The sequence below is a fragment of the Nannospalax galili genome, unplaced genomic scaffold (assembly GCF_000622305.1).
Source record: "Nannospalax galili isolate Female #2095 unplaced genomic scaffold, S.galili_v1.0 scaffold126, whole genome shotgun sequence".
NCBI classification, from domain to species: Eukaryota; Metazoa; Chordata; class Mammalia; order Rodentia; family Spalacidae; genus Nannospalax; species Nannospalax galili.
The window spans coordinates 2,713,856-2,739,626 of record NW_008355275.1 but is presented as its reverse complement, the minus strand read 5'-3'; the positions used below and the strand labels follow the sequence as shown (position 1 = coordinate 2,739,626).

The window sequence follows — 25,771 nt, the reverse complement described above, 5'->3', positions numbered from 1 at the left end:
TGGCATGTGAATGACAGCAAATTTACCTTCTGTATGGTTTCAGTACTAAAATTTGAGAATTGGTTACTTGATAGCATCTTTTTTTCTTAATGATATATGCTAAGGGGGGTTAAAATTCCATTAAAACACCCTTTTGATTTGTAACGCTTTAAAGAAAAAAGATCCAGAGCTCAGTCAAGCACAGGCAATTTAAGGCATTCATATACCAATTTATAAAAAGAAGGAGTGTGGGAGAGATAAATAACACTAAAGGCCTTTAGAAAAAAACCATATGGAAACCTGTCACTACAAAAGTGGTTCACACTTTTAATCTCCGCACTCAGGAGGCAGAGGCAAGAGGATCTCTGTGAGTTCGAGGCCATCATTCCAGGTCAGCTGGGACTACAGGGAGACCCTGTCTCAAAAAGACAAAAAAAGGAAAAAAAGAAAATAAGAAGCTTCATAAAGTATATACATACATATACATTATAAAAAGAGATGAAAAAGGAGTTATCTCATAACAGAGGGACAATGCCCCTACTAGATAGCATAGGCTAACAAAACAAAACCCCACAGCCAGAAATGGACTCTGTCTCTTGAAACTCTTGACCAGGGATCCCACAGACCCTTAAACACTACTAGCCATTACCCCTGCTCTTGAGTACTCACCAGAGCTTGATGGTTAAGACCCTACTGTTGACAATACTACATATATGAACTGTTGAACAAAGAAAGAGATATCAAGCTGGTGCTGACTTCAGAGTCTCATCTCTACTTGGTAGCGTTCACAGTGCTAGAAGGTGCTATGCATGCTATGGGAATTAAAAAAATAATTATCAACCTTTCCAGCTGTGAATCCTGTGAGCTACAGAAACAACTGGCCTGGCAAGATATGCCTAGTGGTGCAATAGTGGCATGAATATTACTGGAGTAACCAACCACTCACTAATTGGATTTAAGGTCCACTTCATTGACTGGAGCCCGTACCTCACATTGATATCAGGCTTAGGATCCTGAGGGTAGACAGGTCACAGGCCACAGGGGAGTACCTAATACTAACTTTCTGCTATATATAGTATTGAACTGACTCATAATGACAATGTTATACCCATAGATTAATGCATCTCTCAAATCTTATCATAGAAATTTTCTTATACAGAAAATGGTGATTAACACAGAAACAAACAATGTGTGGAGAACAAAAAGCTGGAGAGTGCTTATCCCTGAATAGAACATCTGTATAAAACTTCTGCTTCCACCGGGCGTGGTGGCACACGCCTTTAATCCTAGCACTCGGAAGGCAGAGGCAGACGGATCTCTGTGAGTTCAAGGCCAGCCTGGTCTACATAGTAAGTTCCAGGACAGCTGGTGCTACAGGGAGACCCTGTCTCAAAAAGACTGAAAAAAAAAAAAAAAAACTTCTGCTTCCCAAGGCTCAGGGATCATTATGAAAGAGGGGGCAGAAAGACTGTAAAATCCAGAGGTGGTGAATGACCACAAGGAAAAATAGAGTTTTCCAGACCGCTGGTCAGTTACTCATGTGAACTCACAGCAATGGTGACAGCATGCACAAGTACCATGCAAGCTTAGACCAGACAAAATCCCAGCACAGATGTAGAGAAATGGGTAAGAAACCCCAACCTAACCTAAGGAACTTTAGACAACTGATGGCTACTGGGAGTGGGAGAGACAGCCACATATGTGTGTGTGTGTGCGTGTGTGTGTGTGTATGTGTATAGCGTCTAATTATATGTGTGTGCGACATATATATACCTATAGAATACATTATATGGGGGGCAGTAAGGGGAGATGTGGATAGAGGAAGGGATCCAAATTAGACTCTACAGGTTATATATATATATATAATAGAGTATATTATATAGGGGTACAGTAAGGGGAAGTATGAATAGAGGAGGGGTTCTAAATGCCATCAAATTATATTGCATGTAAATCACAAAAATTTAATTAAAATTTCTTTTAAAAAAAGAAAAACTTCCAAGAATAAACTGATGAATTCTCCAACTTTAAGGCAAAAGAGTCCTGTGATTATTTGTCTATCTGTCGTATGTTCTTGTCATGGAAGAAAACTGAATCATGCCTTACCTTCACCTTTCCTGCCGGGCGCCGACCACCTTGAACGGAACTGCTGACTTCTTGTCCTGCATGGATCGCTATCTGAAAACACAGTGAGGACATGCTGATGGGAAAAGGAAACAATCGGAAATAAAGGAGCTGGTCTTGGAGCTCTGGCTTTGTTAATTAGCCAGGTATGAAAGACTGGAGTTTCTAAGCCATGGCAAACTGCAGTTCCAGCAAGCCTAACTGTGAGTTAGGTACTCTAGATCATCCACTGGGCAGCACATAGATTGCTTAACCCCAGCATTCTCATGCATAAAAGAAATCACTCCACTTCCTATCCCATCCTTATGGACCTCTGATGCACAAATCTGAGAATGCTGCTACAGTATTTGCAAGATATTAGAAAACAATGCAACACAATAATTCTTTGTTGGCCTGGCAAGATATGCCTAGTGGTACAATAGTGGTGTGAATATTAATATAATCCCAGTCATTGCCAGTAAAGGAAGAGTCCTCTAGGGGAAACAGCTGGATCTCATAATCATCACTGGAAGCAAGTTCTTTTTCTTTTTCTTTCTTTCTTTCTTTCTTTCTTTCTTTCTTTCTTTCTTCTCTTTTTTTTATTATTTATTTTTTTTGAGACAGGGTATCCCTGTAACCCCAGTCCCCTGATGGCCTGGAACTCACTATGTAGACTTGGCTGGCCTTGAACTTACCAAGATCCACCCACCTCTGCCTCCCAAGTGGGTGCCAGGATTAAAGGTGTGCACCACCATGCCTGGCTGAAGAAGCTTCTATATTGGTAGATTTCCATATGGCTTTTTCTAAAGGCCTTTAGTGTTACTTATCTCTCCCCACACTCCTTCTTTTTGTAAAGTGGTGTTTGAATGCCTTAAATTGTCTGTAATTGACTGGGTTCTGTATCTTTTTTCCTTAAAGCTTAACAAATCAAAAGGGTATTTTGATGGAATTTTGATCCCCCTTAGCATATATCACTAAGAAAAAGGATGCTATGAAGTAATGGATTCTCAAATTTTAGTATTGAAACACATAGAAACACATTTCTATCATAGAGATTTCTAACCTCTTATAAAGTCACAAGCATATACAATTCTGTCCACAATATGGTGTGGAAAACATTACAGCACAGAAATAGAAACCCAAAATGACATTTTAAAAAAAGAAAAACTCAGATAGTTAAAAGTAGAATACTATGTGGTAGTATTCCTTGATAATTAAAAACTATAGCCAGATAATGGATAAATAAAGTCCATAAAGTCTTAGAGTTTAGGAGGACAGCATCCAGCATCCATTGACTAAATCTTAGAAAAATAAGATATTGGTTTCTACATTAGTACTGAAAAAGAAATTTAAGACAGGTCAAAGAAAGTCCTCTTTCATACACAGAAGTAGAAAGAGGAACTCTTGTTATAAACGAGATATAATTTTAAGAAGCATTTATACATAGCACAGCCCTAAGGTTTTGCCAAAAATTGAAGATAGTCACATTATTTTCACAAATCATGGTTGTTAAAATACTGATACAGAATGACTTAATTTTCAACAAAGTACTCTTTGTAGAATATTATTCAATTATGGGGGGGCTCTTTTTCTAGGAAGAATGCTTTCTTCTTCAAACCATTTCTATATATGTAAGGCAGTATTACCTGATCCTCTTCTGATGATTGTGATGCAGTACAAACAGAGATGGTTGTGTTTCTGTGATGGTCACCATTTGATTCATTCTTAGGAGAAACTTTTACAGAGGTAAATGTGTTTTCTGATGAACTAGTTCCATGTCTTCCCCCTTTGGTTACAGCGATCTCTGAAATGGTAAGTTATGTATTATTAGAAAACATACACCACAGTCAGGTCGGCTTCTTTTGTGTTTGCTGAAAATTTTCTTCAAAAAAAAAGAGAATACCTTTCAAAAAACTCTATAAGTAGAAATTTCTTGAGGCCTTAAGTACTCTTAAAGAGAAAAAGTTATTTCTAAGCATGCACAGAAAGATAATGCTGTTCATTCAACATTCAGTGCACACTGTCTACTACATACCTGACATATTCTGCACCACTGTTAAAACATCATGAGGGTAGAGTAATTTCAAGAATTTTGCACATTATTACTATTATTTCTCCCTAAGTTTGAGAGATGTTTTTCCTCATATGGAAGCAATATTGCAACTTTTAGAAAATTTATGAGAAAAGGTAAAATATGAAAATCACCCTTAAACCTAAACACCAGGATAAACACAATAAAATATTTTTGGTGCTTTCTTTTTTTACATACCCATGTACTTCTAAATCTCAAAACAGAATCATACTTTAAAATATTATCATTCAATTGGCCAACATTTTTTCTTTTCTAGCATTGAATAGTCTACATAATTTTAAATTATAAAGAACTTAATTAGGGGCTGGAGAGATGGCTCAGCAGTTAAGAACACTGTTCTTGCAGAAGACCCAGGTTCAAATTCCCACTGGTTGTTCTTGCAGAAGACCCGGGTTTGAATCCTAGCACCCACGTGGCAGCTAACAACTGTCTGTAACTCTAGTCCCAGGGGATCTGACAGCCTCTTCTGACCTCCATGGGCATTGCACGACATAGGTGCACTTACCTACATGCAGACATAACACTCATACACATAAAATAAAAATAATAAAATATTTTTAAAAAGAACCTAATTATATAAATAGAAAATAGTTTAATTAGTCAATATCTATTTTCAACTGCTTATAATTAGAAGCAATACCATTGTGTTAAATCCATGCACATTTAAGTTTTTTGCTAGGATAAGAAAAGTGCCTACATTTCATTCAAAATTAAGAGACTGAGAAAATTATATTGTGACACCATTAACAAATATGTAGGGGGAATCAAAACAGAATGAGTCAGATAAGAAATAATAAATCCAGTTCTTTCATGTTCCATTTGAGGTATAAATGGAAATTGGAGGAAATGACCCAAGCACTGCAAATGAAGACAAAATTATGGAAGAAAAATCACAGATAAATATCTGACCAGCCATTCTAAGGTCATGGTTAATGCCAAAAATACCCTTTAATTGCTAACATTGAATGTCAACTTGACAGGTTCTAGAATCACTTGGGAGACAAGCTGTCAGGCACACTTGTGAGTTATTATCTAGATTAACTGAGACAGGAAGATACCCTGAAGTGGATAGCATCATTCCGTAGCTGGAGTCATAGACTGAATAAAAAGGAGAAAGTTCATTGAGCATAAGCATCCACACCTCTCCACTTCCTGACTGACAATACCATATAACGAGCTGCCTCGAGCTATTGCCCCCATGTCTTCCTGGCATTATAGACCCACAAACTGTGAGCCAAAATAAACCTTTCCTTCCTTAAGTTGCTTTTGTCAAGGAATTCTGTCACACACAGCAATGAGACAAGTAACTAATTCAAATTAGAAATACTGAAATTAAGAGTGTTGAATGCATGGTGGCACAAGCCTTTAATCCCAGCACTCGGGAGGCAGAGGCAGGCAGATCTCTGTGAGTTCAAGGCCAGCCTGGTCTACATAGTGAGTTCCAGGCCAGCTGGAACTACAGGGAGACCCTGTCTCAAAAACACCAAAAAAAAAAAAAAAATCAAAAAGAAAGAGTGTTGAATGTTCTTGTATGAGCATCTCATGAATCATTTCACTGAAGTCTTCCAACATCCCTAGAGGCAAGTCCTGCTACTGTGTCCAGTACTGACAGAAGACAGTAACCAAGACCAACAGAGATTATCATGTTCAAGGCACAATGTCTGGTATTAACAGTGGACCTTCTGCCTCTAAAACCTATCCTAACCAACATATTTTGCTGACTAGATAAAATAACAAAAACCACAAGGGGAAAAGTCCTTACAGAACAAAATAGGAAAGATACATAATAAGGAAAAGGAGAAAAAAATGAAAAAAGAAACAAAGAAAAGCTTACAATAGAGAAGGAAGAACCAAGCCTTCAGGATACATAAGAAACAAACTCGAGGCTGGAGAGATGGCTCAGCGGTTTAAGAGCACTGACTGCTCTTTCAGAGGACCCGGGTTCAATTCCCAGGACTCACATGGCGGCTACAAACTGTCTTTAATTCCAGTTCCAGGGGAATCTGAAGTCCTCTTCTGACCTCCGCAGCATTGCACAACATGGGTGCCCTCACATACATGCAGGCAATACACTCATACACATAAAATAAAAATAATAAAATATAAAAAGAAAAAAGAATTCACTTGTATTGATGGAAAATAAGGAATCTATGTCTATGATCATGAGAAAAGTGATAAGGGATTCAAAGAAGTCAAGTGGTAGATATCAAGCCATCAACCAACTGGAGAATTTCATTCCACCCTTCTCTAGAGTCTACCATGAAAATGTTCCCACGATACAGGGATTGTTTAATCTGAAGCTCCTTAAACAGATCTCTGAAAGGTTAACTTAACAGAGCCACCACGTTCATTTCTCTTGAGCTGTCACTAGCATGACACCAAAATCAGTGATTGTGATTCTCAGTCTGGTATGAGTCCAGCTGGAACCCTTGTTTGATTCTGAATACCCTCTCACTGGTAAAATTAAGAACTGTAGAGAGGTTGTCGGGACATTAATACTGAAATATCATTCAGGAACAGAGTTAAGGTAACCTAGCCTGTGATAATAATTCAGAGAGAGAAAATATATCTGATGCATCACTTTCTCTTTAATAAAAAAGAAAGAAAAAGGCATTTTCATAGACACTAAAGCCAGCTCTCCATTAGTGCCTACTGCAGCAGTACCAGGGGCTCCTAACTCACTATTAGGAAAGGTGACCTCTGCTGTTTGCCACAACAAATCCCTAATAAAATCTCTGGTGTGAATCAGTAGCCTTGGATGCCAGGGGTCGAGGGATGGGCACTGAGTAAGGTGCTAAAAGGGTTGCTTAAAATGCTGCTGGGATAGGAGCAGTGTGAGAATCAGATAAGTGAGGATGGAATGGTCTCAGGGCTCTGTCCCCAAGACCTCTACCTTCTTTGCAGTCAGGTAGATATCTCCAGTGAGTCTGAAGTCAGCAATAGTCATGGCAGTGAAGTGGACCAAGATAAACATGGAGATGCTTAGAAACAGGAATGAAAGGATGCCTTACGCTTCATCAAAATTAGAAGGGAAGACTTCCTGCAGCGACCACCATACCTCAGCACAGTGCTGCAACAGGTGGAACATTTTCAGTTCTCCCTGCTACATTTTAAGGCGACAAATCTAAATTTGGTACTTACCAAGAAAACCCTATACACCCAGCACAACACTCCTGTACTGGTCAATTTGGCTTAAATACTTGAAAAGCACAGCAGTATCTGAACACAGATATTCTGTAATGACACATTCTCTCTGTTGTCAGATCACTCAATATACTCTCTAGTATCATTTCCAATGAAATGCTCAAACAGATGAAACTCCTTTGAAATAAAAAGCAAAATATAGTGAAATCTAAGCTCCTGGTGCTAATACTGAACTACTGATACATTCCCAGATCTAACAAAAATCTTGCTCTTTAAAAATCTACCATCTTTTGTAAACATGAAGTTTACATATCTAAAATATCAGAAGATTAGAAAAGGACTTGTCCAATCCCTGATTAAACTTACAGTTTAAAGTTCCTTCCTAAAGTTTGAAATTAGTTTTCAGAATATATACCACGTCTCTCCAAAGACCCAAGAGTGCTCCTTATACAGCCTTTTGTTGTCTTTTAAACCTAGTAAATAATAAATCTCTTGGCAGAATGAGATAGGAACCAAGCTCCTTTTCAATATGATAATGTCAAAATGGCAGATGTTGGCATAGCCCAGACTTCGAAGTGGCCGGCGGCCTGATTAGACACCAGATGCTGCTTCCCAGAGTGAGACTGGTGGCATCGCACACGTGCCACCCAACTGTTCATCTCTTGTGCTTCTGTTTTTCATCAGAGTCCTTTTCTACCCTTTCATCTTATCCCTAATGCTCCTTGCTTTGAAATGCGTGTCAGGCATAATACAGGGTAGGAATCTGACAGCAATATTTCAGAGAACACACAGGTTACAGGAACCTGAAAGAGCATTTCTTTGGGCATTTCTGAGTCAAAACTTCAATACAGATGAGACAAAGCTTTTTTTCTAAAGGTTTTCAGGGGGTGCATTATTCTGAAGCGATGGAATTTCAATTTCCTTTTGATACCAAACAGACAAGCTTCCCACAGGTCAGATTTACAATGCCATTTCTACACCTTCAACGTCTAATTTCGGACCAAAGAGAAAGGTTACACTCCTTGTAAAGGTGGAAAGTTTGACAGCAAGGTGAATTATACACTAACTGCATATTGATTATACATCTTCCAGATAAAAGTGATTATTTCTGAAGAGCTCAATTTTTGAGGGAAACTTTTATTTAAAAAAATTCAAATTCATCCACACAAAAGCAGGGCCGTGTCTATGCAGGGAAAAGTATTACTGCACTCACGGTCATTTTCACACAGCAGTACAAGCAACCTCTGAATTCAAGATCAAACCCTGCTAGGAACCTCGAAGTGCCCATTCTTCTGCCCTGTGGCCAATAACAATATAAATCAAGTGCATGTTCTCAGTCACGACAAGACACTGAATTCATTGCTGGGAGGAGAGAAAAATCTTGGTGGGGAATAATCTGTGCAACACTGGGAAGTTCCAGAAAGCCTTTTGCAAAGAGAATAGCAGATAAGCAATCATACCTATAACAAGGTTGGGTACTCTGAAAGTCAGAGGGTGATTTCCACATTATACTTCTACCCTAAAGCAATGTTTCTCTGGACAATAATATCTGCTCTTCATTTGTCCAGCCAAACTACTTCATGCCACTGCTCCTTGATCACATGTGTCTCGGTATCTGGCCTCCCCTGGAGCAACAGTCATTAGGATTAAATAAGCAGTTTAAAAAGCAATCAATCATAAATCAGAATAAATCCAAGGAAGCTAAATTCAGCACGCCAATGTTTTGTCTAAATTCCCTTTGCAGTGCTCTGAATTCCAACTGTTTTATGTTCTCCATCTGAAAGGGCACAGGGAGGGGAGGATTACCTCAGCCTGGCCAGTCAGGAATAATTGTGCTTTCCCCGAGGCTGGATGATAATTGACTCATTATTCACAGTCATAGCCATCAACCTGCCAAGGCACAAATGCACAAGGCTGGCCTGAAAAAAAAAAAAAGTGTGTCAAAAGCCTTAGATGAGGGACACAATAGCAGTAAGATGAAATCTATGAAATGTCCAGTGTTATGCACTTAGAGAGGAAAATGCAGAGAGGGTAACGTTGCTCAAAGTTTATTCATTTTCAGGAAGGAAATCTACGTGAATAGTTGGGTCATGCAGCTCATTAATTCCTAAAGTTATATTCTGGACATCACCTAGTACAAGGTGACAAAGATAGGCAAGACATAGTCCCTACCCTTACAGAGTTTACAAACTAGGAAGTTAAGCCATGTCTGCAAAGTACACAGAGACAAGGCATCTGTGACAGATAACCAGAAGCTGCACAAAGTCAGAACATGGTAAAATCAAAACTGGTTTTTGGAAAGGCTTTTCCTGTGAAAGGCTTCACAAAGGAATGAGGCATCTGAGGTGGGCTTCCAAAGAGCAACAATTTCAGCAGGAGAGTGGTGGGAAGAGGCTATCCCATAAGAGGAAAAGCGCAAAGCTGCCAGGGCAGAAAGGCCCAGGGACTGTTGATTATCCAGGCAGACTGGCTCAGTCAGTGGCAGGTAAACAGGGACTATCTGATCATCTGACTAAGGCTGTGCACCTCACCCAGGGAGTCGGTCACAGTACAGCCATGCTCTAAGGTGAAACAAAATGGAGCAGTACGGTTAGGGAGTGGAGGCAGAAAGGAGTTAGCCTGGAAGGTTAGAATGCCATATCATCTACTCTTGTAATGCAGGTGAGAAGTAAAAGAAGCCAGCCACAGCTGCAGAGGTGGACATGAGAACAGCAGAGATTTAAGAAAGGAAAAAACAAGCCTGCAAAGTGCATCTTTCAGTGTTTTAAAACAGAAATGAGGACACTATCTCCAACTGGTTATATTTCCTCCCTCCAGTATCACAGACTATTTGGCTTATCTTTTCACTGCCACCTGTACTGTTCTTTTACATTCACATTGGCACACCCTAGGTAACTTTTTCTCAGGAGTCTCTGTGATGGAGGAAGGTAGATAATACAGTGTGCTTGTAACCTGTCAGGTAAAAGTTTGGTACAGAGGTCGCATATACCCACTCCACAAGATAAGCCGACTTCCTACCAAACTTAGGATCACAGAATGTCATGGCCCACCATGGGCGCAGAGGCAGCATTATTAGAACACAGCCTCCGGAAGTTTTGGTCTCCAGCAGGGTGACATCTGCTGGTGACAGGGTCCACACAAGGTAGAATCTGATGCATTGAAAAAGTCCATTTGTTTTTGCACACAGTCCACTTGTATTAATTCTTCAGATTAGCACAGAAAGCACTGAGTTTTGTTATGACATCTCCACATACAGCATATGTCCTTTTCTAGATGAAACTTCTAAATCTACAACTAGTTTACTGTCTTGATAGGAAATGTTTACATATGAGCTGGCCTCTCCTGATTCTTGAGCCAAACCCAGAATCACAAAGTAATCTAGTCCTCTGGTAAAGAGCCCAGGGAAAGAATCTAAGTATCCATGCACAATAGATACCTGCATCTCTCCAGAGCTTTACTGAGGTATAACTTACATACTATCAAATTTACTCATTTTAAGCACAGTATGCAATGATTTTTAGTAAATATACAGTCATCTGATAATTACCACCATTTAACTTTTAGTTTCCATCACCCAAAAGGTATATGGTGTCCATCTGCAGACTCCCCCCATTCCTATTCTCAACCACTAATCTACTAATCTACTTATTGCTACTACAGATTCATCTTTGCTAGACATTCCATATATAGAGATGGAATCATGTACACCTGATTTCCTTGACTTAGTATATATTATTGAGATGCATCCATGTTATGGTATATATTGGTCTTTTTCTCCTTTTATTGTCAATAATATCTCACCTTATTTTGTTTTTCCCTTCACCTGCTGATGGATATTGGGATTGTTTCCACATCTTTACCCCCTTGATTATGATACTGCATTCAATCCAAGGTCCATCATCACGAATCCAGTTCCATGCAGCGCCATTATGAAATAAAACCAAGGGATAGTTACAATTCCAGCTGCTCTGCCTGAGACAGTAGGAGAGATGCACGTGTTTCCTGAGGCTACAGTCTCCAGTCTTGCCATAACTGTAGAACTGGGTCACTCTATCACATGGCTGTTTTCCTTGAGTTTATAAGGAGTATCTGAAATTACTTTTCTAAATCATTAATTATGTACCTATTCCTACTCAGATGTAAGCCCCCACAGAGCAGGGAACTCACTGTCAGGAGTTTACTTGTGGTTCTTGTAAGGTAAAATCCTCTTCAAAAATATGAAAAAACTAAGACCAGTGTAGGCTGATAACCAATTCTTCAATCAGTAATTCTGTACTGAGTACCTGTCATGCGTTGAACACTTTGCTGTGCTGGAGGACTGGATGGAAGGTTAGGAAGGTTAAATGACACAGTCTCTGGCAATAAGAAACATCATTTACTCCCTAAAATTTTACTCATTCAAAATCTAAGAATTTTTTAAAAAGAAATGATTATGTGAGCAAAGATTTCACTAAAAAATAAAAAAAATCTCACCTATTCCCTGAAATTTTAAACTTGGTTGAGGCTGTAACTTTTGCATATTTTTGAACTAGCATCTCCATGTATAAAAGTGTATCCAGTCAGGGCTGGAGAGATGGCTCAGCAGATAAGAACACTGACTGTTCTTACAGAAGACCCGGGTTCGAATCCCAGCACCCACATGGCAGCTAACAACTATCTGTAACTCCAGTTGAGGGGATCTGACAGTCTCTTCTGTCCTCTACAGGCAGTGCATGACATGGGTGCACATACCTACATGCAGGCAATTACACGCATACACATAAAATGAAAATAATAGCTGAGCGTGGTAGCGCACGCCTTTAATCCCAGCACTTGGGAAACAGAGGCAGGTGGATCTCTGTGAGTTCAAGTCTGTCCTGGTCTACATAGTTCCAGGACAGCTGGGGCTACAGGGAGACCCTGTCTCAAAAAGACCAAAAATAAATAAATAAATAAATAAAAATAATAAATAAATTTGTTTTAAATGTATCCAGTCAGCATACACAAGTCCCATGCAAACTCAGACAGACAGTAACCCAGGATAGAACTGGGAAAATGAACAGCAGACCTCAATCTTATCTGAAGGAATGTTGAGAAACTGATTGCTACTAGATGAAGAAGAGCTGATCTTCCTAAAACAAAGAACTCTAGATAGGCTGACTAGACTCAGTGGACGGACTTTCACTGGGGACCAGCTGGGGACACTGACAACCCAGTGTGCCTTAACAAGGATGACAGAGTATAAGGGCTCCAGTGAGGAGGCTGTGGGAGGGTGCCAGTGGGGACGAGGGTATAAAGATGATCAAGATTGTTTGAGATGTTCTATATGAAATGCTTTGTAAATTCACTCATCCCAAAGCAATTTATTCACTTCCTTATAAATTGCTTTATCCTATGATTTAACTGTTTGTATCCTGAATTCAGTATTATGTTTCAAATTTGCTTTAAAACCATCCCTTAAAAAATGTATCCAAAGGCCATAAATAAGATGGATATAAAAACATAATGGAGGATGAGGAGGAGGAGGAGGAAGAGGAGGAGGAGGAAGGGGAAGAGAAAGAGGAGGAGGAAGAGAAGGAAGAGGGGGAGGAGGAAAAGAAAAGGCTAAATCTTGATGAATCCCTACAAAGCCACCAGTCTAAGATGGTGACCTGCATAAGAGGGCTGCCCCCGCCCCACTTTCCCTCAGACTTCAGTCTCTATTCTTCTCACCTTTGTTCATACCACATAGGGCACCCTGCCATTTTCAAAATGCCTAAGGCAAGCCAGAAGCTGATCTATCAGGCTTCCCCAGAACCATAAATATCTACAGGCTTAATTCCCTCTCCTAATGTCTTTCAAGTGTTACCTTCCATGCAGGCCAACTCTCATCACCCAATGAAAAATTTCAGCCTGCACCCTCATGATCCACCACACCCTGCTCCATTCACACACACACACACACACACACACACACACACACACACAATTAGTATCTGCTAATAGATATTTTATTGTGGTTATTGCTTAATATTTATTTCCCCTTTTAGAATGCATCTGAAGGCCATGACTTTTATCACTTCGTTCACTTCTGTGAGCAGCACTTAGCAAGACAAGCATGTAGAACAAATACGGCACACCCATACAACTGAAACTATGGAGCCATCAAAACCACTGTTACCTGGTAATATTTGTCACATACAGTTAACCCACTATATTTAGCTGTAAGGGAGAGTGGGAAATGTAATCTTTATCATGGGTGACAAAGAAATTTTAAAGCAAACATTTTTTTCCTTCTTTATATTTACTGTTTAATACTTTTATTGACTTGGGAATTTCATACAATGTATTTGAATTATATTCAGACCCCCCCATCTCCAGTCCCACCTTACTACCCTCTCTGACTCCATGTCCTCTATTACTATTTGTCTTTTTTTTAAGGTCTATCAAGTTATATGTGTTTCCCAAGTGCTCTTGAGTCTGGATCTAACCCTTGGGGTCTAGTCAACCTATCAGCACCACACCAGTAAAGAAAAATGACTCTCCCTCTCCCAATATCCATCAAATGCCAACAGATCCAGAGCTAGGTCTGGGGATTCCTGCCCACCTCCCTCAGGACTTATGACAGCATGCACAAGACCTGTGCAAACCTAAAACAAACTTTTACTTGTAAAAGTAAAACAAAATTTTGTTTCAGATCTAGATTTTTCTCATTCAAGGGAAAATGCCCACATGTAACTTCTTAAAAGAAGAAATTCTTTCCTTGCTTTTTCTAGAAATGAAAAAGGAACACACACGCACGCACGCGCGCACACACACACACACACACACCCTATAACATTTTATGTTATAGGATAGATTCCTTTCATGTTTAACTTTTCTTCTTTTAAATCGCAGTTACCCTAATCATAAAACATTTGAGTAAATCTTTAAAATGTACTAAGTATCTCTATGTGTGAAATATACAGCAGAAAAACTACCAAAAACAGCAAAATCATTAAAGGGACATTTCCAGGACGTACAGGCAGCAAGATCCCCCACAGCCTGAGTGACTCTAGTCTCTAGCCCCATAAATTTTCAATGGAAAAATACTCACAAAGAGCAGAGTTCTCTTGGCAATGCCAAATCAAAGTGGCAAAGACATTTCCCTGCAGTGGAGTGGTCCTGGCCCACAAACACGGGGCACTGTACACCTTCAGACTTGAGAGAAAATATGCATAACCAAAGACCACTCTAAAATTCTATAAGCTATTATATCTCTATCAGAGATCAGCAAGATCACAGTAAAATTATTCCTATAATTCACCACACTTTTCCTGTCAAAATGCCTTTAAAATAATATAAAATAGTGACATTAAACAAAAAGACATATATAAAGTACAATAATTGTTCTTCCCCTTTATGTGACATGTCAAAGATGCATGAAAGCTACATAATTTACTCTTAGAAAAATGTAATGTATACCAAAATGAGCACAAAATTTTGAAAAATTCATGTATCTCCCTTTGCCCGCCCCCACTACTCCCACTTTCATTTCATTTAAGGCATATTTTTCAAAACTAGTCTGAAATTCAAGGATCCTAGGTTACACGATTAAACTAGTCAATAAGAATTTAAGGACAGATCCCTAGAATATGCATTTTATGTAAACATAGGTAGGATTCCCAAATCAAGGTTTCATGAAGAAGAATCTAAATACCGATCATTAAAAAGAAGTATCTCATATCCTATCTTTATCAAAGCATGTGTATAACTTTGCCTGGTGGTTGTATTAATGCAGAGTATTTGGTCCATCCACCAGAGGCCAGCACAGGACTATTTCCTGACTTTTATAATTGTATCCCCCTATACAGATACAATATACAATATCTATTATACATAGTTGATTGTAACTACTTCAAGGATTAGAGTATAAACAACTATGGTTGATAGTGTACATTCCCATATTGTCATTAAAACCTTAACATTTAACACTGATATTGCTCTTTTGATATCAGAAACATCTCCCCTAACCATACAACATTATAGTTGAGCAAGCCTAAAAACCTACCAAGGACCTTCATGTATATGTCATCTGATTCTCACCACAAGTGTGGGAGACACACTAAACAGGAAGAAATATTACTGTTTGCAGGTTTGAAGAGTAAGTGCCAGGGTTACGGTCTCAAGAGATTAAATGCCTAGACTAGTCCCAGGTCTTCTGAAGCAAAGATAAAATAGTTTCCTTCCCATTACACTGACCATGAAATTACAACAAAATGAGAATTATAAGGTATTACAGTAGATTCTTCAGAAATGCAGCCAAATGTCTGCAGCCTAAAATACCCTTCTACCTTGAGATCATGTCCTTCTACCAACATGAGTGAAGGTGTACTTACTTTAGCTCACCCAGGTTAGAGAAAGCTACAGAGATAATTCTTTCCTCTTCTTTACAAGTTTAAATCTTTCTTAGACATCATCAAACATTCAATGGTAGAATAACATCTTCTGCATAAATTTATCATAATCTAGGCCTCAAACATTGACAGGTGGAACTAGGGAACTTCAAGAGAGGACTTTAAATTATGGAAGCATTGCATAGTCTCTCATTTTTTAGAGGGAACTCCAGAATATCTCTCACTTACAAAAGAAAGAAAGAAAGAAAGAAAGAAAGAAAGAAAGAAAGAAAGAAAGAAAGAAAGAAAGAGAAAGGAAAGTCTGAAAATGCACCATTCTAAACACTCTTATTGCTTTTCTTTCTTAATTCATAAAGTATTTATTCAATCTAAACCTGAGGCCCCAGAATCAAAGGCAATATTCTGAACATGACTTTATCAGTACTATGCAAGGGGCAGTTAACATGGCCCCACTAATCAACACTAACTACACAATCTATAATTACAAACATATGAATCGCTATTCTGCCCTCCCATATCTAGAGCATCTGGGAATCACAACTTCCTTCATAAGCAGAGAGCAGTAAGTAGCAACATATCAACTGATGGATTCTTCTAGAGCAGAGTCCGCTTCTTTCATTTCTGCATTCCCAGATTCTAGCTCAATGCCTAAAACACAGCTAAAAGAACTCTTTCCCATGTCATACTCTCAAGTAGAATAGTCCATGCTACAGAAATGACCTCAACATTAGCAATAACTGGGTTGACATTGGAATTAGAGGCTAAACCCAATAACTAGAATTAGATGACCAGTTACAATCTTTCTTTCTAACCAGTGGCTCCTAAAACTACAAAACCTAATACAAAAGTCAGACTGAGTCTAGAAAACACAAGAAAGTGGCATAATGATTTCTCCCTATGCTAAGGAGCTGCAGGAAGAGCAAACTGGCTGCATTGCTGAACTCTGTCTCATCTGGAACAAATCCAGCTAGAAAAAATAAATCACATACTAGAGGACTGCGGTTTGATTTTCATATAAGGAAGATATGAGTATGGTTATAACAAAGTTTCCTGTTTGTATCCCTTTGGGTTTAGCCAACCATTTCAAAGAAAATATTATTGTTTCATGGCTGAAAGACTATTTTGCTAAAGTCATTCCGATTTGAATACATGCTTATTCAACTGAATCAAAGGACAGTTTTACAACTACCTGAGTTTCAAGTGGAGCAATTTGCCCTTTCCCTTCAGGTAACAATACATTTAACAACAAGTAAAAATAATGTTTCATAGTAAAGAAGAACACAAACCAAACAAGTATGTACATGCTTAATACTGTTCAAGTCAGCTAAAGATCGACTTTTGAAAACTTATTTAACTATTAGTAATTTTCTCTATTTGGTAAAAGTTTAAAATCCCATTTGTCTATGAAAGTTCAACTTTTAATTTACATGTACACATGAAATATACCATATAAAATATATAGAAGTTGAAAATATATACAAAGAAAATGATTCTTTTAATTGTAAGCAAACCAATGTCTTAATACTTTTATTGATTCTTTGAGATTTTCATACAATGGGGGGAGTAGGTGGTAGTGGAGATTAGAGAGGTCTGAATATGAATGAGCAAACCAATGGTTTTTTTTAAAAAAATCTCTTACTTCCCTGAGAAACATATAAAGAAAAGGCATTAATTGTAACAGAACTATGCATTAAGAACACTGCCAAAAATTAGTTTAATGAGTCTAATTCAAAGTGCTGTACACACTTAAATATTTTCTTTCTGTATTCAATTACATCTAAATTGCAGCAGACGCAAAACACTAATGATTATCTACAGACCAAATATTCATATTTGAAATGAATATGAATTGTTAGAACTCAGCTGAAGATTTATGCTAATGTATCTAAAACAAAATGGCTCGATCAGCCCAAAATCTGTCATAATTTGAGGAGGGAAATTTCCTCCTGCAACTGAGCCAGCAGTTTTCTGTTTCATAATCTGTCAATTTGTTCCCTAAGTGTAGTGATTTAGTGACGACGAAGGAAATGGAGTAACAAATGAAAACTGCCTAATTACAGTTCGCAGATGTTCCCTCCAAAGAGAAAAGCAGGTTAGTGCTGCAAAGGCCTTAGGAGTCTCCCACAGAATTTCGTATAAGTTAGTTCCCCTTCCTCGGGACTCTTTCCTCCTTCAGTGTTCTACACGATGCTTGTCACTATGATAAAGCGATCACATGTAGATGGCTATTCAGTTATGATCGCTGTAAAACTGCTCTTTTTCTTGCCCTTTTATTCAATGATACCAAAGCACATCCATTAAAGTCTTTATCTTACTCTCTCCCTTAGAATACCAGACTAATAATTTTAATAACTAGTTTGTTTTATTAGGAAGTCCTCACATCATGATGCCTTATCCAATTTCCCTTAAGGTTAACATTATCCCAAAGGCCTGCACTCAAAGCCCATTTATTGCTATTTGCTATGTTATTTCTGATTGTGTTCTTCTTAGCTCTTAAACCCACATTTGCAACTGTGCTTCCCAGGTTGCCTGCCTTTTTCCTCCTTCTTTTTCTTCTTCTTCTTCTTGTTAATGCAGCAAACAGAAAGAATAAGAAATAAAAAGAAGAAAGGAAACAGAAAGATACCGCAAATAGGCTATGAACTAAAAACACCGCTCAATATTCAGTAGGGAATTAAGTGACTGATAACAACAGCACAGCAAACGTGACACAGAGCACCTGGAAGCATGAAGCCAGTCCGTCCGTTTCCAACTTCCTCTGGCAGGCAATCTGCCAGTTGCAAGAGTATCAAAACAATGTTAAGCCCTCGGGTCTCTATCTAATACTCAACAGAAAATAACTGCAAAAGGCTACACAGTGAGGATTATTTTTCTTGTTGTGTTTTCTTTTATGAAAGAAAGCTGTTTTTATGCTCTACTGAAATTCCTCTCCGGCTCTGAAATGGGTAAGAAGGCCAGCTGCTTGCTATATTTTTCTCTGTGGTATTTTTCTACAGACTGGGAAAAGCCTCTCTTTGTACCCACCCACCAATCCCCGTGAAAGTTTAAAGATGCATTTCTAACATTCAAATTCAAAATAGCTTTGGGGACCAAAATATGTCAGCTTTAGAAACGTGTTGTTTTATGTGCTGTCTCCAGTTTCATTTTTAATTACATTTTTTTAGAAGTTGTCAAGTCTAAGTAGTGATATTCCTGTGGCTGAACTGACAAGTCAGAATTTATCAGTCCTGAAGTGTAAACCAAATCCCAGCCCAAGATTCTAAGCTCTTGGCAGAACAGACACTCAATAAGGAAACAAACAATAAAAAGTCCTCAAATGAGAACCCTGTGCCTTTGAACAAGGAACACGGCCTCTGCGGGCCTCAGCATCTCCCAGGAAAATACCCACGACTCTTTCATCTCCCTGACCCTGTCAGCCACCTGTTACGTGGTGCTGTGTGTCATGCCTTCACTTGCAACACCTCAAACATCCTCTGCCTCCCAGGCCCACACCTCCACCTCTGCACTGTCAATCAGCATCCAGGCTAATCGCCCTGCCTCTAGGGGTCTCACTCCTTAGCCTCTCTACCTTTCAGAATCACTTGAAGCATCTGTCACTGCTTTCTACGCATTTGTGCTTGCTTCCTTGTTGTAAACACTCCTATGGCACCCGGTCACTAAGTTTATCAAATCCAAAATCAAGAGCACCAGAACCCAGCCCCTTCTTCAAATTCTCCTCCCTGTGTCTCTGAATTAAATGTGGGTAATCTTCAGGGTTGAGTCTGAGGCCCCCATCTTGTCATTCTGTCATCTCTTGTTTTCTCTTTGTTTCATCCATTCAACAAATACTCACTAAGGATATATTCACTCCACAGTATCAGGCATCATCTCTGATGCTACAGTGAGGGTGATCAGTTTTGAGCAAACCCCACCAGAAGCCAGCTGTCTTGGGGTTGGAACTCTAGAAATGGCAAAACATACATGTTCTGAGGTACAGCATCCATTTGTATGGCTCAACATTCATTTCAATGGCTTGTATCCACATCAATGCCTACCTGACCTTGAGAAGAACCATCTATCATTGTAAGAAAGGTAAAAACAACTCTTCAGAGTATGGGCTTCAAAGTCACCCTGACTAGGCTGATAATACACCACTACCACCAACTAGTCACACAACCTTGGCAAATTAGCCCCGAATGCTATACCAAAATAACCCCAAGTTAGATGGTTTAAACAGCAAAAATTTCTCATACTGCTGGAGACCAGATGTCCTAGGTCAAGGCTTGGTTTCTCTTGTGGCCTCTTCCCTCTTGGTCAGAAGGCTGCCTCCCCACTGTCTCTTCTCAGTGTATGTGCCTCATCTCCCCCACCCCCACCCCCAATTCCCAAGTCTTATTAGATTTAAGCCCTATTCTGAACTTAGTGGAGGAATTTCATTCAAATAACAAGTATGAAGGAACAAAGAGGTTGAGTTTCTCAAAGATATCGTCTCAAAAGTATGCTAGAAGAAAAATAAAAGGCTTAAAACAAAGTATGGCAAACACCATGAGAGTAACACAGAAAAATAAGAAATAAAAGTCTGCATCAAGATCTGAAACAAGAAAACATCTTTATCTCCACATTAAAAAAAAAAAAAAAAAAAAACAGGCTGCAGGAGGTAAATGTGACAATGTGACATGAATAGAAAGCTGCTAGCATATGTTAATAGAGACACTGAAAGGATCACTTGGGGATCTGAATCCTGAGAATTTTAAGAAATAAATAAGAGGGGCTGGAGTGATAGCTCTGAGGTTAAGAGCACCTGCTGCTCTTGCAAAGGACCCAGGTTCAGTTCCCAGCACCCACATGGTGTCTAACAACTTGTAATTCCAGTTCTAGGGGATCCGGCACCCTCCTCTGATTTCTTTGGGCACCAGGCACATACATGGTACACATCATGTTGGAACTACACAAAAGGGAAAGAGAACAGATGGCAAGACGGGAACCCAAAGAACAGGGAAGGACCAGCATTGTTCTTTTTGTAACCACCTAGGCTGATTAGAACCAATGCACTTCACAAGACAAACATTAGTCCTTTCTGAGGACAATACCCCATTAGCCTAATTACTTCACAGAAGGCCCTACCTCTTAAAGGTTCCATTACTTCAACAACACCCAATACCACAGGGGGCGGGGAAGGGCAAGCCTTCAGCATATGAACCCTTGGGGAGTAAGCCACATTCAAACCATCCTTCTGTAACGCTCCCCTGGTGTTACTGCATTGAACATGGAGCTGGAACGATTCAGGGCCAATCTCCAAGTCATTGCCTTTGTAACTACAATCTGTATGACAGCAACCTAAACAGCAATTCTCATGCTAAAAGATGAGAGCAATATCTCTAAAATCAGATCATGTGCTGGCCCTGGTATGAGAAGAAATTACTTTTTATTTTCAGCAACCTAGAAGTAATTCTAAACCATACTAAAGCAAAGCTCTATCTTCATCTAGAAGGTCTGCTGCTTAAGTGTTAACTGTGAGCTGGGTGTGGTGGTGCTGGAGGCAGAGGCAGGTGGATCTCTGTGAGATGGAGGCCAGCCTGGTCTACACAGTGATTTCCAGCTCAGCTGGGGCTACAGGGAGATACCATATCAAAAAAAAAAAATGTTATCTGTATAAATGTGTACATATGTACACATACAAACATATGTACTATGTCTGTGTATATATACTATGTATGTATATATCTATACTAAAACTAATGAAACCATGACCAAAAGGACTATCATCAACACATGTGGTTCCAATCTCTGTCAATTTCTCCTTTTATGTGTCAAAACTTCCTGTGTTCTACTTAATGTGTTAGGATACAAGGCAAGTTTTAGCTCAATGGTTAGCCTAGACTCAACTCAGACATCCTCACTGATGGACAGACAGCCTGGGTGCCTTTTACGCATTCTCACAATACCGTGTGCACTCTCCACACAGTGGAGTCCCTCTCCTCTGATGGTATTTCTTGCTTGCTTGTCCATCTCTCATTGGACTCTGAGACCTTGAGAACACAAAATATATCCTTAATTTTTGAGTCCTCACCACCTAAAATAATATCTAGACTATAAGAAGACATTAAAAGAATGGATGGGTGGATGGATGGATGGATGGATGGATGGATGGATGGATGGATGGGATGGATGAAATAAAAACATAAGCATTCATTCATGTGTTGTCAAAAACTTTAAAACATGACACAAACGTGACAAATATGAAAAAAACCTTTTCTACCTAGCTATTTTAGAAAGTTCTTAAAGAATATTCAGAAAGAAACTGAGATACAGAAGACTGAAAATAGCACTTATCTTCATCCACAATGTCAACAATATAACAACGTCTCTACCAATAATGAAGAAGCAAAACTCCATATACTGATTTCCTAACATGTATCTTCAAACTTAATTTATCCTCTTGAACTGAAACCACTACTGAGAATTCAATTATACTGTCCATTTTAAACTACTAATTAATATGCCTTTAAACATTTTGATAAAACATTGTACTTATAATCAAATGTGTGCCATGGTTTAAAAATTCAGAGTTGCTTTTAAAAAAGCTTCAAAATATAATCAACTTCGATATAATGCAAGGAGAATTATGCTGCAATATTAAAAGTTTCCAACTGTTTTCCAAGAATCTGAAACAGTAATGTGAATTTCTTTAAAACAGCCTGTAATTTAATTTTTTCCATGGAAATATTTTTAATAGGATTACTGACCCTTTTAACACTCTTCAAAAGAAAATGAATCCCATAAGCATTCTGGTTTATAACTATTATAAGAATAAACAGAGTGGTCAATCAGTAGAAACCGTAATGGACTTGAGAATTTGAACCCACTAAGGAAATGTGCATAAGTATGCCTGCTGATAGCCACTTTGACAGAAAAGATTCAAGCTAAGCAACCAACCACATTGAGACAAATGAAGGGCCTGAAAACAAGGCCGAGAGACGGAAACTTTGGAAAATAGACTTAATGTCTTTCTCAGAGTTTACCGTATCTACCTAGATCGATTATCCAGGCTATCACTCAATTCTGAGTCATGTCCCTAAGTCCTGCCTGGTCCTTCAGAAAGTATTTAAATGTTTCAAGGGAAAAAAAGGACAATTACTAATTTAAGACATACTTTTGTACATACAACTCTTTGTGCTTTAAGAAGAATTTTTTTCAGGTCATTAGTTTATAATGTGAACTGGCGCCTAGGGATATTTTGAGAGAAAAAAGCAGTTAGTGTGCTTGGAGATGTAGTTTATGTGACTTGCATCATCATTTATTTCAGCTCAATTTGGACCCCACGCTGCACTCAAAAGGAAGTCACTGCCTCTGTAGCAGTTTCTCTCTCGGCAAGCAATGAGAAACCAGAATCTGAAGACAGACTAAGAAGCACTAAGGTTTTACTATTCCCTCAGACAAAAACCAAGTCCGTCATACAAATACATTCCAAAGTAATACAAATCCAAAATTCATTAATTCTTCCAGGTTTACTTTTACTTGGACCACCTTGAACCATATTGCTTTATATTATTATATAACCATTCATAGTTCCATGTTTGGGTCCAGAGAGCAAGAACTAAATGACTAGGTATAAAGAAAGCAAGCAACTTCCTAAACCCAAGTTCATTAATCAAAAGATGCTATAAGCCCAAGTTCACAGACCAAAGGTCGCTTAGACATTATCTACACAGCATGTCAATATACACACACTGCCCCCAATCAGTCAGACACAGACCCCAAATTATCTGATATTCCTAAATTCTCCACTTCCCTTAAGTCTAAATAAAAAACACAGTCCACGTTTAAGTGTAAACAAAATGGATACTGATCTTATTGTTTGGCTATCAAAACTACACTGAGATTATATCTCACCCCGTCAGAATTTACAGTATTAAAAACAATAACAACAATAGAACCTGCAAGGCTGTGAGGAAAAAGGAACACTTACCTAAAATGCTTACAGCACAGGGCATCAGATTTTGGATTTTTTTTTTTCAGATTTGAGAACAGCTGCATTTATACAATGAGATTTGGGGGGAGACCCAAGTTGCAACATGAAATTCCATGATGCTTTATATACGTTAGCCTGAAGGTAATTTTACTGAATATTTTCAGAATATGGGTATTTTGACTGTAACTTATCAAATGAGGTCAGGTATGGAGTTTACTACTTATGGTGCCATGTCAAGTGTGGAGTTTACTACTTATGGTGCCATGTCAGGTGTGGAGTTTACTACTTATGGTGTCATATCAGGTATGGAGTTTACTACTTATGGTGTCATGTCAGTGTGCAAAGTCTGGAATTTCAAAGCACTTCATGTTTCAGATTTTCACATTAGGAATGTTCAATCTGCATCTTGAACAATAAAAGAAACAAGTTAGAACCACATCTCTTTTTGTTACATTTGTTCAGAAAACATGAATCATGACTTAAAATCAAGAGGTTTACTATGACTATCACAGCCTTACAGATCAGCCCTGAGTGCACATCAGGGTCGCCAGAGGAGCTTTTACAAAATCCTGACTCCTTGGCCCCAGCTGAGCTGCAGAGTGAGCTCTGTTGCAATTGTCTAAAAGCTCCTCAGATGACTCCAAAATGCAGCTGGGTAGAGATGCCATGATGTCACATAGACCCTCAACTATAGATTAATGGCCTAGAAAGAGACAAAGGTCAGAGCATGTCAAAGACAGCTTAAAGCAGAACCTAAAATGATCACAACTCCAAAGCCCCTGGAGGCCATATAAATGAGCAAAACAGACAAGGTAGCACACATTTTAGAGCCTGATGATGGGAGCGCCAGAGAGCATACAAACTAAGGTACTCCAGGGCAGGGGCTCCTGGGCTACAGCTGACATCACTATGAGAGAAATCACAAACACCTAATGTTCTCATTTGATCTGGAAAAAAATACAATCAATTTTCTCTATTACTAAACATCTAAGTACTGGCTCAATTAAAAATCAACATTACCTGAGGAGAACAAAGTGCATAATGAAACTCACCCCATGAGTTTGGACTTTAGGCTACAGCTTTATCACCCCAGGTCTACAGAAACCATAGCACCATTACCAGTATCATCATCACCAGTACCACCATCATCACAGCAATAACACCACCCAATTTTGAGTGTTTACTGTGTGTTAACCACTATGCTCAGTTTTGCATAGCACATCTCATTAGCCTTGTAACCCTTTGAGGGAGTTGCCACCATTAGTTCCAATAACTGGGAACCACCACTACTGAAGTCAAATAGCAAGTAAGAGATCATGTCAAAACCTGGATGTGTACAGTGTCTAAGTTTAAATAAGCTTTTTAACAACCTCTACTCTGTGTTTGTATTTCTTAAAAAATAAAATGAAAGGAATAACTAAATAATTTCTCCATTATTCGTAGTTATCACATGGCTCTGACTCTGCAACACAATTCCTGAATGTATGAAGACACAGGTTTCTATACCTCTTGGTCACAAATGTTCTACTGAGAATTACCTGATCTAAGGCATAGAATGAATGTTCATGAAACAGCCTTCTGAAAGGACAGCAAAAACATAAACTTACAATACATTCTCTGTCTCCGTTGCTATAGGAAGTTTACTTCTTTTTTACCTTTTGAAAGATAAGTGAAAGTACTCAGAAATTCTTCGTATGTCTGCTCATGACAATTCACAAACTTATCCAGGACTTCTTTCATTAATCGATCTTCATCCATTGTGTCTAATCTCAACATTTAGACAGGCATTCCAACTCACAAGGCCACCCTTTGAGACAAAAACAAGCAATAAAAAAAATTAACTAGAGAGACTAATGCAGCCCCAAGACCACAGAAAGCACTATGGAGGGATGGTGGAAGAACCCCAAAGACACATAAAGATAGCTGCTAGCTCAGTGGACTCCATCCAAGAGGTCAGAACTTCAATCTAGTCTGCAGCTGAGTTGCTAACTGTTAACAAATATATGTATAAGGTGTATACAGTTAAAATATAAAGCTGTCCTTAATCATCCCCTAACCCTGCCAATCCCATCCAGAGGTAAACTCTGTCAGGAGTCTAGTAAATAAATTTCTAAATTTTTCTCTATAATGTTTATGATGATAGGCATTTTT

At 38.7% G+C, this 25,771-nt stretch overlaps 1 protein-coding gene across 1 annotated transcript in view; it reads right to left on the bottom strand.

Moving 5' to 3' along the window:
• The window catches only part of CUNH11orf74 (chromosome unknown C11orf74 homolog), a 63,140-nt gene that overhangs the window by 20,917 nt on the left and 16,452 nt on the right, over positions 1-25,771 (bottom strand). The window contains exons 2-4 of the mRNA XM_008852389.3: positions 25,276-25,427; positions 3,726-3,883; positions 2,083-2,154 (exon numbers count right to left, since the gene is read on the bottom strand). Coding sequence (XP_008850611.1) covers positions 2,083-2,154; positions 3,726-3,883; positions 25,276-25,396 — 351 coding nt within the window. The 5' untranslated portion in view covers positions 25,397-25,427. The remainder of the gene's footprint in view (positions 1-2,082; positions 2,155-3,725; positions 3,884-25,275; positions 25,428-25,771) is intronic.